Here is a 13645-nt window from a genome sequence, read left to right on the forward strand (position 1 = left end):
ATGCATTATTTTAACTTGATAATCAAGTTTTGATACAGTCCAGTCTCTGGGGTCCCTGGAGTGACACAGACTCAAATTCTGATCTTACCGTCTTCCTGCTGTGTGACCCTGAGTAAGTTAAATACTTTGACCCTCTGTATGTTATCTGCAAATGGGTGTCACGACTTCTTTATCCCCCGAACGCCTAACATAACTGCAAGCCCGCCAACAAGCTCAATGGTCAGTCAATAGGCTTTTCCTAATGTCTCTGAGCTGCCCCCTAGAGACGCGGCGTAAAGCACTGATTATTGCACACGACCCGCTCAGGGCAGCCAAGCTTTCTCCAACACCGCGCTCAGCGAGGAAGAGCGCAGAAATCCCCACCCCGCTGCCCGCATCCCGGAAGCGACGCCGCTGTGTATGGAGACGTCCAGAAGCCTAAAGCGGCGCTGGGCGTGGCTAGCACACGCCGGCGCGGGAACGCAGGCGACGCGGCCCGGTTTCTTCCGCTTCCGCCGGGACTCTCTGGGGAACGGACCCGTGCGAACGTAACTTCCGGCCCAGCCGAGTCGAGGGAGTCGCTGCGTTTGCTTTGGGAATTCCGTGGCGGCTGGACTCGCGTGGTCATGTGGCGGCTGCTGGCTCGAGCCGGAGCGCCGCTCCTGAGAGCGCGGCTGTCAGGTCAGGCGGCCCTCGGTCCCTCAGAAGACCTCCCCACCCCGAGTGCGGCGCCTAGCCGACTCCGCCGACCATTGCCGCAGAGCTGAGTAGGGGCCGCGCTCCCCCGCCGCGGTTATTCGTGCGGGGGGTCGACGCTCGGAGACCCCTGCTGGCTTCCTTGGGGTGGGGCTTGGTGCTGGGCCTGTGAGCCCGTTGAGCTGAACCCGCGGCCCATCATCGAGGCACTCCGTCAGGACTGACTTTGGTCTGTGTCGTACCAGGCCCAGGTCTTAACCGCTTTCGGATTTTAATTTGATTTGCCTTTGTAGATTCTTGGGCCGTCCTGCCCGCCAGTGCTGGCCTAAAGACGCTGCTCCCGGTGCCGACTTTTGAGGGTGAGAACTCGTGTCACTTTCGTGTTTGTCTTTTCTCTGATGGGACCTGGAAGACGGTAGGCGAGTTCTTCTGCTTCCTCTCCTCCGTTCAGTTGCTCAGTGAATATGTATCGGGGGCATGCTGTATGCCAAGAAGTGTTGTAAACGGTCGGGATATAGCAGAGAACGAGAGAGCCACAAAGGTCCCTGCTGTTACGAGCAACTGTGTAATGGGGTATCTCCCCTATGGCCTCCCACTGTGTGGCGCTGGTCCACCCCGAGCCGGGGCTAATTGCCATCAAATTTGAACTTCTGATGTTCTCCCTAAAGGATGTTACATGTATGCAGTCATATAACTGTATGTGAAAAGCATTCACTTGTTAAATGTAAACGTTGAGATAGACCACAATTTTGTAAATATAATTTACCATGTCTTTAATATATTGGAAATCTTAAGAAACAAAAACAAGCAAACAAAAAAATACAAAAGTGTTCTTGACCTCTGAGGGTTTTATCTTCTACAACTAATTGTGAAACTACTGAATGCTCTGGAAGTACATATGGATTTGGAGGTGAGAGACAGCATCACTAAATTTCTCTGTAATTATAGAAACCGGAGGAGAGGGATGCCTGGGTGGCTCAGTCGGTTAAGGGGCTGCCTTCGGCTCAGGTCATGATCCCAGGGTCCTGGGATCGAGCCCCGCGGAGCCTGCTTCTCCCTCTCCCTCTGCCTACTTATGCTCTCTATCTCTCTGTCAAATAAATAAATAAAATCTTTAAAAAAATAAAATAAAATCTTTGAAAAAAAAAAAGTGGAGGAGAGCAGGTGGCAGTTTCTATAAGCCTGTTAGCCAGTTGATAATTTGGTATTTCCTTGAAGATTCCTGTTTTATATTTGACTCCATGATAAAGCCATGCCTTTTTTACCATAGACATGTTAAATGACTTAGAAGTTAATAATTTTTTCCCCCAACTTGTCAGAATGTCCGATATGAGAAAGATGTACCGTGTCTGGCGTGCATTTCAATCCACCAGCCCTCAACATAGTAAGCTGTTGCACGTTGTAGGAAATTACAGGTGTCAGCATGAAAAGCCCCTGTAGAAATACACCATAGATCAGAGGATTCCTAGGTTGTAGGTTTCCTAACAAGAATGTGGCAGAGCAGAACTTAGATATTTTCATGTACAGTGTAGTGTTCTTTCTACCACCTCTGTTAACATCCAGAGAGGCTGTGTAGTATTTGGAAAAAAAAAAAAAAGTCATACTGTCTGGCTTTGCTGTTTTCAGTGGATGGCCTAGACCAGATTATAAAATGTCTCTGGGCCTCAGGTTCCTCTTTTATAAAATGGAGATTTAAAATGGTACTTGCCTAATGTTCTGTTTCTTGAGCAGGGTGACCGTTAATATGGGTGTGTTTCTGCATTCACTTTGTGATAATTCCCTGACTTGTACATTTTTTATTTGGCCCTTTGATTATGTATGTTAAACTTTAAGAAGTTCAACATTTTTTTAAAAAGGGAAGCCTTAAAAAATTATCAGGGTTATAAAGTTGTTTTAAAGATTGAGATACTGCACATCAAGCATTCAGCTCAATGTCTAGCACTTAGTAAACATTGGGAAAAAAAAAAAAGTTAGCCAGTGTTATCTGTGACAGTCTTAATCTCTGTACCTTCCCAGATGGTCTCTTTTCTAGTGTTAGGCAGAGAGCATTTCCTTTGAAGGTTAAAACTTTATTATCTTCAAAGGTTCAGAAACCTCTCCATTAATACTCATCATAACCCAGAGATTCCAGTGTCAATAAAAAAGCATCCACAGGAAAAACCTAATGTACTTTTAAAATTACTTTTCAGTGGTAACTTTAAGATTTCCACTTGATTGATATAAATCTTTCTAGGAAGAAAATGGATCCTTTGAGATGTGTGGTTTTATTTCTTCTTGGTTGTCTGTGCTCCTTTTAGATGTTTCCATTCCTGAAAAGCCCAAGCTTAGATTTGTTGAAAGGGTACCACTCGTGCCAAAAGTGAGAAGGGAACCTAAGAACTTGAGTGACATCCGGGGACCTTCTACTGAAGCTACTGAGTTCACAGAAGGCAGTTTTGCAATCTTGGTAAGTGAGTTGTCAAGCAGCTGCAGGATGGAAGCCAGGACTAGCAAAATCTCATGCCCTTGGAGTTCATTCTCATCCTCTACGGGTTTTATTGAACTGCCACCATTTGCTGTTTAAACTGATGTGCACTACCCAGTAGACATTTGAGTTGTGTGTCTTTCTTTTTCATGTCAAGTGAAAATTACGTAAAAACAGGAGAAGGAAGGCTACCTAATTGGCCCCTATAATCAGACTATGAAATCTTCTTAGGCCTCTGGTGAAAATAAAACTATCCATGACTTAGGATGTGAGATAGCAGTTTCCTTCCTAGAGTAGCTTCCCTGGAGACTTGATGTCAGTAGCTGCACAAATGGGTGTGGACTAGGATTGATTGCCCATTAGGCAGCCAGAGCGATTATTTTACAGCCCTTCCCACAGGCTGCTGATCAGCCCCTGGCAGCCTCTCATGTCCACACCCTGTCCCTCACTCTACTCCAGCCACTCTGGCTTCTGCTCACACTCACCAGGCCATTCCTCTGCCTTTAACTGTTGTGTTTTCCCTTAACTAGTTCCTGCCATTCTCGTCTCAGCTTTAAATATCACCTCCTCGTAGACGAACCATGAGAGACTATGGACTCTGAAAAACAAGCTGAGGGTTCTAGAGGGGAGGGGGGTGGGGGGATGGGTTAGCCTGGTGATGGGTATTAAAGAGGGCATGTTCTGCATGGAGCACTGGGTGTTACATGCAAACAATGAATCATGGAACACTACATCAGAAACTAATGATGTAGGATTAACATAATAAAAATAATAATAAATATATATCACCTCCTCGGGATGCCTGGGTGGCTCAGTTGGTTAAGCGTCTGCCTTCAGCTCAGGTCATGGGATTGAGCCCCACATAGGGCTCCCTGCTCAGCGGGGAGCTTGCTTCTCCCTCTGCCTGTTGCTTCCCCTGCTTGTGCTCTCTCTCGCTCACTTGCTGTCTGACAAATAAAATCTTTTAAATAAATATCACCTCCTCAAAAAGGCCTTCCCTGGTTATCCATTGAAATGGGTCCACCTTGTTTTCATTTATTACTGTACCCTAGGCTTTTCCTCCATGGTACGTAGTAGAATTTTTTATTTTTATGTATATCATTGAAGCTACAGTTACTATAAAAGAGTGCATAAAAGATAACTAAGTCCTCACATATTTCTAATTCTTCCATCCACTTTTAGGCACTGGGTGGTGGTTACCTCCATTGGGGCCATTTTGAAATGATGCGCCTGACAATCAACCGCTCTATGGACCCCAAGAACATGTTTGCTTTATGGAGAGTACCAGCCCCTTTCAAGCCCATCACCCGCAAGGGTATGGGACAGCGCATGGGGGGAGGCAAAGGTGCCACTGATCACTACGTGACTCCTGTGAAGGCTGGCCGTCTCATAGTAGAGGTGGGTGGGCGTTGTGAATTTAAAGAGGTACAAGGTTTCCTGGACCAGGTTGCCCACAAGTTGCCCTTCCCAGCAAAGGCCGTGAGCCGTGAGACTCTTGAGAAGATGCGGAAAGATCAGGAGGAACGGGAACAGAACAACCAAAACCCCTGGACCTTTGAGCGCATAGCCACTGCCAACATGCTTGGGATACGGAAAGTCCTGAGCCCGTATGACTTGACCCAGAAGGGGCGGTACTGGGGCAAGTTCTATATGCCTGAACGTGTGTAGTGAGAATGGGAGACATAAATGTACAAAGGCTACCAAGAGAAAGAATCTACATTTTGATTCCCCTCAGCCTACCCTTACAGTCTTTGGGTGGCTCTGAGATCTAACCGAGGAACAGTATATGAGTGAATGATTTCTGAAAAATTGTAGAGTATCTGTTGATTTTTTTTTAAGTGCATTATATTTATATCAAATAAAGTTTGAGTATCACCTCAGGATGTAACTTTTCATTGGTCATTCTTAATCCTTAAATGATTATGATGCTGGCTTCACTGACTGTTAGGGGGTCCAGTTCTCCCCAGCTGTAAGATTAATGTCTTCAGGGCTGAAACAAATGCTTCCATCTCCCACCTCTGGTGTAAGTTGGATTTAATATCTGCACGGCTTTCCCTGCTGTCAAAGTCTGCTTCACATTGCTTCACTTTTACCAAAGAGCTACATCAGTACCTGTTTTTCTCAAATTTTCACTGTACATCATTTCAGTTTAGGAATGCTCTACTTTTGGACAGTGGGAGAATTCTGTACTACCTTTTATAGTACAGGAGCTAGTTGCTATCTTTAATAGTTACAAAAGTTTTTGGAAAGCACAAAAAAAAAAGCAGTACATACGTTAATTGACTGAACAGATATTTATTTATGTCCAGCTACCCATCTCTCAATCTTGGAAGTCAAAGGGGGATGTTGGACAATACGGTAAGGAACATACCGTTGCCTTTTAACACAAGGAACTTTGATAAAGGTTGTTGTCTGGCCTTTCCTAGGTCTGAAATTCTCTGAGGAGGGTGAGTGTTTGGCTCTACCTTTGCTTCCCTGCAGGTTCTAGGACGGTGCAGTGTGCCACACAGCACTCAACTAGGTACTGTTGGATGAATAAAGGCCCCATGTGTTTCAGATCCCCATGGTTCCACCTTCCTGTCTGTCTTTAACAAGATTCATCTCTTCCAGAGCTAGCCAGCAGTTTTCTATCCCCTATAAAACTGAAAGAAATACAAATGGATAAAAATAGTAAACCATTTGCTTTTGAAAGTGGGTAGAAAACAGCACACTGACTTGAAATACCAGCTTTTTTTTTTTTAATCCCACTTTTGGCTAAGGTCAAATATAGTTACCTGTTCTTACCAGTTTAATCCCACTTTCTTAAAAAGTCCCACAAAGTAATCTACTTTCAAAAGTACAAATATATCTAAACAGTTACATGGTCCTCAAGAGTTGTCCATGGTGGTTCTTAATGTATTTTTAGTGAAGCTCTTGTAATATAATTACTAGATTGCATTAGAACACATCTGAACCTTGAATTGGGGCCATTGTTTGGGACAGTTTTATACACACATTGCTGGCCAACAAAATCAGTTTCAGCACCACGAACCATCTTAAGAAACGATGGGAGTGGTAGCCACCTGTCACCTCTCTGACTTGACCTCTCATCTCTGTTACGGGTCACGAGTATGGTGCTGATGACTGTTGGGAGTTCATTTGTGGTATAAACCTGTTTCTTTTGTTTGGGATCCACACTGAGTTACTGAACCCCAATCCTGGGGCCATCCAATCTTTGCAGAGTGAGAGACTCAACTCCAACACCACCCATAAAAAAGGACCTTATATGTCACAGTAAAGGGAGGCCTGTCCTATTTTTGCATAAGTGAATCGGCCCCTTCCCAGGTATTTGCACACAGCCTCTGATACTAACAAACCCATTTACCACTGATGCCTTAAAAGGTTTCGGAGTAAAACCCAGGGACTCAACCGTTAGCAGAAATCAGAGCTTAATTACAGGTAATTAAGTCAACTGATACTTGAACATCTGTAAGTGGCAGGCACTGTGCTAAGCATTGGGGATGCTGCTGTGAGCAAGACCTGCATGGCGCCTATGGTTAGATCATCTTCACTTCAGACTATCAGACCCTGAAGAAGGAAGTAGATGGAGGGCTGGTCAAAGGTGAGACCTAGAAGAACCTGAAGAGCAGACGTAACAAGGGCCTGGTGTTGATCAAAGAGAAAATGAAGTGCTGATGAGCTGGGTGTGCTCCAATACCTGCCTGGCTCTGTTTTATTTCCTGGACAGGCACGTATTCTCCAGCCCACAGCCCTCCTGGACACCCATCTTCCTAACCAGTCTCATGTTGCTGTGCAAACTGTTCCTTCAGCCCTGCCCCGACCCAGTTCTGCACTGTCCTAAGTCTACCTTTGCATAACTTTCAACAGGTGGTTGTTGGACACCCTGTGTCATAGGTTTCATAATGGAAAGAGGAGTAGCTGTTGAGGAATCTGCAGTGGAGAAGTGATGGCACCACAGAAGTGAAAGAAGGATGAAAAATGCCGACCGAGGCTCCGTCAGGGAGGACTGCAGGAGAGAACGGAGGGGGAAGAAAATCACAGGTTATACAACAGGATGTCCGAAGCCAAGATCACCAAGTCCTTCCCCTGCAGTGGCAAAGAGTCTACTCAGCGAGTCTGCACTAACTAGTCTGAACCCTCAAAGAGAGGAAATTAATTTACTCTGGATTTACTGGCTGGCTCTCTCCTTCTAAGGAGTTTGGGGTGCTTCCAATGCAAGAACTAATTCTTTCTCCTTTAGCCATTCGCAGACACCACTGCCCAGATTTTGCTGCAGGAAATCAACATCCTTCTACAAAGCATTCTAAACAGAGCATTCTGCTACCAGCCCTGGTTATGGAACAGACTGCCACCTGCCTCCCCATCTACTGCCAACTCATTATTAACACATTTTTCTCTCTATGAAAACTTTTCCTTAGTTCTCTCCAGCCTTTATCTATTCTACCACCTAATCCCACCCAAATCTGGGGAACCCAGCTACAAACAACAAATGCCCTCTGGACATAAACGTAAGTGAAAGTACCTCCCACCCTCCCCACAGCTGGCTCACCTTTTTCAGGCAAATATGCCCCCAATGGTAGAAGCTAAGATGATCGCAAGGATAATACAGCAGATCATGATCATGATCTTCTTCTGCTCAACCAGACAAGGAAAGAAAAAGCATGTGAGAAGCAGCGTCACTGTGCAGAGTTGCAAGGGAAGGAAGACAAAAGTGGATCCAGACATGGAGGAAGATGTGAAGGGAAAGGGAGATGGATCTGGCTTCTAGAACCCAGGATGTGAATAGAAGCATTGCTTTCAGGCGAGAGATTCAAAATTAGATCAACAGCAATCTCTAAGGGTGTTTAGTATGTTGTTCTGCCTTCTGGATCCCATCACATGAGAGTTATCCCCTTTCTCTCCTAGAGCCAGATACCCACGACGAGTGAACCAAATTCCTGGTGGGAGTACCTTAAACCTGAAAGTCAAATGTAGTTCAATGTATTCTTTGAGAGTTAAACCATTTTCAAAAATTAGAACTTTTGCTCCATCTGGTCTGGCACATGGTTAAAAAGGATTTTAACCCTTTTTCCAAAACCTAAACAAAAACCACCACATGGTGGCACCCAACCACTATTTTGCAGGGAAATAGAGCCAGAACTGTTTCACAATCAATATAAAGTAATTTATTTTTAAATTTCAAAAAAATAATCAAGTTTACATTTAAAAAATACAAATGAAAAAAAAAAAAAAAAACCTTCATTTGTATTCCAAACTAAGCCCCAGGGCTCAACAAAGCCCTGTGATTAGAGCTTGTCTTCCCTTGTTGCTGGAGCCTGTCCACTGTCCCGACTTCATAGCCATGGGTAAGAGGCTCTGTCTGAGTGCTGAGCAGTGATGGAGTACATAGCCTTTGCAAAGGAAGCCAAGGGGTAGTCCCTGGACTAGGTGCTCACCCTATCCTTGAAAGTTAAAGCTAAACTATACATCAGGGAGACTGGCGGAGAATCTAAGGGGCTCACCACTGGGTCAGCATAGTCACTACACTTGAAATTATTTCCTGGCTGTTGCTTCCTCCATGACAAGAATTGGGGGAGACAAAGAACCTGTCAAGCTCATTAACCTGGTAGCAATACCGGCTACTCAGTAGTCCCCGGTCTCCCCCAGCTGACTCAGCCCTGGAGACAGGATCATCCTAAAGGCCTCAGGAATGATCTCAAATTGCTGTGGGATGTTCTCAGGACAAGCCTCACCTATGCAGCAGTGGGGAGAGATGCCAAAACTTGTCACACCTGTCTGCTAAGCAGAAAAACTTAAGGGGGTCAACTTAGTCCTCACCGCAAAGATCTATGATTGTCCCAGTACTCACCAGAAAACAAGGTTTCTCAATGACACCTGATCATATTTCTACTATGATTCATTTGCGGATAAGCAAACGTCTCTTACCTAATTTTCCGCCCAGGTCAAGGGGTTTGTTTGTTTGTTTTGAGGTTATAATATTCTCCATTTCTAGTTTCCTACTTCCTGAGAGACATGGGCAAATATATACATATATTTGTCTCACACACGATTATAAAAATACATCTGGAATATATGAAATGAGTGACTGAATACTCGCACCAATCTGAGCATTTCCAGAGCCTGAGACTCAAGCACCTTGTCCCTGGCCCAATTTTAAGTGCCTGGTTATTTATCACCTCAAGGCAATGGCTCCACAAAGCATCATTCCAATGGAGAACAGCCAGTTTCCAAGAGTCAGAGAGGGAAACCAATATCTCATACCCTCAGCCTTTACAAATGGTAACCTAGGACAACCATATCATGCTGGTGCCTCCTTGAGTAAACATGAGAGAATACAACATAAAGATTGAAGTTGGCCCCCAAGCTGAACAAACTAAGAGCTTAATTTAAAATTGAACTTCAAACAAGTCAGCTTCTAAGACCAAAATGACATCTGCCAGTTCCACATACTTTCAAGACATAGGGACAATAAACTGTGAGGACCAAGACCCTGCCAAGTAGAAGGCTCAAGCCAAGCCTTATTGTTGCCACACTTAGAAGAATCCCTTTGTGTGGTTAACGATAACCCCCTACAAAATACACTGCAATTTCTGGGAGGAGAACACTCCATGAGGTAGAAAATACAGCACCTTGGGAAGGTTTGGAATGGGCTTTCCAAGGTGCAAGGCATAATTTGACACATTCAGAGGGAATAAAGAGAAGCTGGGTTGGTTCTTACTGTCTGGGAGAGAAGGCACTTCAGAGTTGGTGGGGCAGGAGAAGGTTTTGAGGAGAACTCAGGGTTGCATCAGGTAGATTAGCTTCCTCTGGGGCTAAATTGTTTGCTGGGTGAGGTCCAAGGACGGTTACAAGGAAACAAAGGAACAGGTCGCACTCTCTCTCAGGAAGTCCATTCAAACTCTGCTCCCATCTGAAGACAAGGGTGGCCACACCAGGCTGGAGTGAAATCAGGTTCTAGGAGAGGCAGGGGAAGGAGGAGCTGATCAGTACACAGGATGGAGGTGGGGAACAACATTAACACGCAGGCACAAACCTAGAAGGTGGAGACGGAAGATCAGACATCACTGCAAAAAGGAGAGCAACGGAGAAGTCAACAGTAAATCTGAGAAATCCTGTAGACAAACCCAAGACAGGACCCAGGAATAAATATCCTGTCGTGAAAGAAACAAAAAGCCGTATTAAAAATAAATCCCTGGGCTTTTTATAATCCTTCGCACAGGCTGTCACATTCCCGTGGAAGGACCTGCCAGGGGGTGGCACAGTCGATCCACAAAAGGTACCCGTTCTCTCTACGAGGACCTCATCAGCACTTTTCAAATACAAGTTCCAGAATTTGAATCTTCTCCGTTACTCCCCTACTCCGCACTTCTCTTACACGGTGAAAAGAATAAAGAAAAGCTCAGGGTCATCATGGCTGCTCCATCTTAAGTGCTGGGTAGGCTTGGGCAAGTTTATTAACTTCACTGTGCTTCAGAAGAGTTTCCAATCTGAAAATGCGGACAACGTCACTATCCTAAAACAGTACCTGGCACACAACTGGGGAGTCAAAGGAAGGCTGTCTTCCCTCCCTCCTGTTCAGAGACCTCTTGCCCTCAGGCCACAGTGGGGGGTGGGGTGGTCCAGACCTAAAAGCAGCAACCAGTCCCAACTTTATGAAACACACTACAGTAAACAGCCCAACACTGCTCAGCGACGACACAGCATTTTGGAGATCAGGTAAGTCAACTAAAAACAATACATTAATTAGTCTCCTCATTAAAAAAAGGAATTCATTTACATTCTCAAGAAGAAGTTGATGTTTAGTGCTATAAATATCTGACTTCGAGACCCTCTGGTCACATGGGAGGAGGAAGGAGGAAGAAGAGGCACATGGAAGCAGAAATGAAGAGAAGAATAAGGTCTCGGTACCAAGATGGAAGTATGTGTCAAGTATTAAAGACATTGGTATCTATTACCTCAGCAACCTGACTTCTCTGAATTCATAAGAGAAAAGAGCAATGAGAAAAATAGAGGTTGGTTATACTGTTAATTATAGTAACACAGTAATCACAAAACTCCAACTTTGGGGAAGTATTAAATAATTGAAAGTATATTCACAATCTTGTGTTGAAAATTAGATTTACAAAAAGATTTCAGTGATGTGGAATGATGCATAGGATTTTTGAACTGGATCTAAAACCATCGATAATGTAGTCTGAAGTCTGTGAAACCATGTCTCAATGTGTGAACGTGCCACAAGGTCATCAGCAATAACATTAAAAATTAATTCAGCTCACCTTTCCTGTGTTTTATATGTTTTGTTAATATTACATCCTATATTTTATTCAGAAAAGTAATATTTAAGAAGTCACAAAAGTGTTAAACAGTGCCAATAATTAGATCATTCCTGTTGTGCTGCTACTATGCACATGAAGCCCTGACTCAGTGGTCAGCTCTATTCTTTTTACCATATTTAAAGAAATTAATAGCCTAAATTTTAAACTTACTCTCCTTCAAGGTTCTCTGGACTTTGTAGACAATGATAAATGGCTACCTGGTTTTATAAAGAGAAGCTAAGATGTAAGAAAGAACTCTCCTAGGCCCACCATCAGCTGTGTGTTCAAACTTGGCCCTGTGACTTAACATCTCTTTAAGCCTGAGTGTCTTCGTCTGTAAAATATGATAAACAACAGTACCTACCTCAAGAAGGTGTTGTGGGGACTCAAGGACGTGTGTATGAAGTGTTCAATACACGGTCTGGCACAACTCAACACTCAAAAATGTTAACTGCTATATCATTCAAGATCCAACCCATCAGCCACAAACAAAACCCCACCACCCCAAACTCCAATCCAAAGCTTTGTTTACACTAAAAAGGGTATGGAAAGCAAGCCCAACATCCATGAAAGTCAGCCAGAATTCAGAAGACATAGATTGTACCAGACTCAGGACATAGATTGTACCCAATTAGGAGCATGCTTTCCAAGCAAAAGGAGCGAAAATGTGGTGCTCAGGTGTGCCAGGACAGGTGGCAACACACAGTAGAAGGCAAAGAGCTAGGACAGAGTCCCCAGGAGAGGAACCAACAGGAGCCCGGCCCCGAAGAGAACTTTCCCTGGCACCAGAAGCCCAGAAGAGTATTTCAAGGAGATGAAAGAAGGCACAGGTGATGGAAAGTCTGAGAGAGCTCAGTGTGTCCAAGGGAGGAGCACTGCCATGTGAAATCCCAGGCCAATTTCTCAAGAGGGAGCCAATCCAGAATCCCCAAGACCCTTCCATTTACTTACATTTCAGTGCAGCAACCACTCGGGCCGCCATTACTTCAGCCCAACGGAAAGTCCAATAATCAATGCTAAAATGCCCAGCAACACCACTACTACCACAATGATAATTATCAATTTCTGGAGAGGATAAGAGAAACAAACAAACCATTATTACAAAAAACAACAATTCATCCAAAACCCAACCCCTCTCACCTCTACATTGAAAGCCTCTTATCAACCCAAATAAGACTATAGATCTACATAAAGACATTCTATTAGGATATTTTATATATCTTAAGGGACTTCCTGGCTAGCAAGACCAGCAGATGGAAATATGGAGCTTCTGTGGGCTCTCGACTCACACTAAGTCTTGCACATGTGGACAGATAAAAAAGCAACCACCAGGGAGTCTCTAAGAGGCAACAAGCCAAGGTTTCAAGAGACCAGTTTTTCCTTTTCAAGAAGAAGTGTATGTTTTCAAATAGTCCTAATTTCAAACTTGTCTTTCTTTCCCCTAAAGCATACGCCCATCCATCAGACCCAGTCCAGTGATTGGGGATCAGAAAGCAGGATGGCAGTCCTATTGTGAGCCAGCCTGGATTCATCAGGTGAAATAATTTCCCAACTCCTTGAATCTCTGCACAAGCAATAGGTAAAGTTGGAAGAAAATCAAAGAACTGAAGAACAAAATTATCAGAGCCCAGGAGAATAGTCAGAAAAGAACAGTCTAAAAAGTACAAGCCACCAGAGCTGGCTACCACAATGGGCAGAGAAGCTGAGAAGTTCTCAAGCAACAGGGACACTGGAAGAGGGGTAAATATGCTGGTGTGGGGGAAAGAGCATGATAGGAATCTGAATTTAAATCCCAATCCTATACTTACTAGGTGCCATGAAGCCAATTACTTAACCTCTGACCCTCAAGAGTTTCATCTATAAGTAGGAACAACAGGTGCTCCTTAAGATAGGAGGTAATGTTGCATGGAGATCAGCACAGCACTGGGTTCACAGTAGAGAAAAGGGGGGGTGGTCTTCGTTAATGTTGTGGAAGAGAGTGAACAGGTTTCTAAAGAACAGAGGAGTCAAGTGTAACATCTGAAAGGATCATGAGCTCCGTCCAGGAGAAGTCTAGCAGCAACACTGGGCAACGCATCCACCCTGCAGAACTGTCTTCAAGTGTGGGTTCTTGGGGAGAGAGCATGTGAGCCAGATCCATGCAAGGCACACCAAGGGAGGAAGGGCAGCTACTCTCTGGGAAAGGCTGACG

General features: G+C 44.4%; 1 protein-coding gene and 1 long non-coding RNA gene across 3 annotated transcripts; one reads left to right on the forward strand and one right to left on the reverse strand.

The window, feature by feature from the left end:
* The first annotated feature begins 501 nt into the window (after positions 1 to 501).
* LOC141372081 (large ribosomal subunit protein uL16m) lies at positions 502 to 4950 on the forward strand. The gene is made up of 4 exons (XM_073890557.1): positions 502 to 660; positions 969 to 1034; positions 2973 to 3121; positions 4322 to 4950. The coding sequence occupies exons 1-4, from the start codon at positions 606 to 608 to the stop codon at positions 4805 to 4807; spliced, it is 756 nt and encodes a 251-aa protein (XP_073746658.1). The 5' UTR covers positions 502 to 605; the 3' UTR covers positions 4808 to 4950.
* A 464-nt stretch (positions 4951 to 5414) lies between these two features.
* LOC141372082 (uncharacterized) lies at positions 5415 to 13639 on the reverse strand. 2 transcript variants are annotated; one of them, XR_012377407.1, is made up of 3 exons: positions 12406 to 13550; positions 7689 to 10093; positions 5415 to 7145 (listed from the first exon to the last, which is right to left on the reverse strand). It is a non-coding gene; the product is annotated as an uncharacterized lncRNA (long non-coding RNA). The 2 variants fall into 2 exon arrangements; XR_012377406.1 differs by having other exon boundaries at positions 5415 to 10093; positions 12406 to 13639.
* Positions 13640 to 13645: the final 6 nt, after the last annotated feature.

Source organism: Callorhinus ursinus, unplaced genomic scaffold, assembly GCF_003265705.2.
Source record: "Callorhinus ursinus isolate GAN/ISIS: 27379988/994484 unplaced genomic scaffold, GSC_fseal_2.0 scaffold807, whole genome shotgun sequence".
Classification (NCBI taxonomy): Eukaryota; Metazoa; Chordata; class Mammalia; order Carnivora; family Otariidae; genus Callorhinus; species Callorhinus ursinus.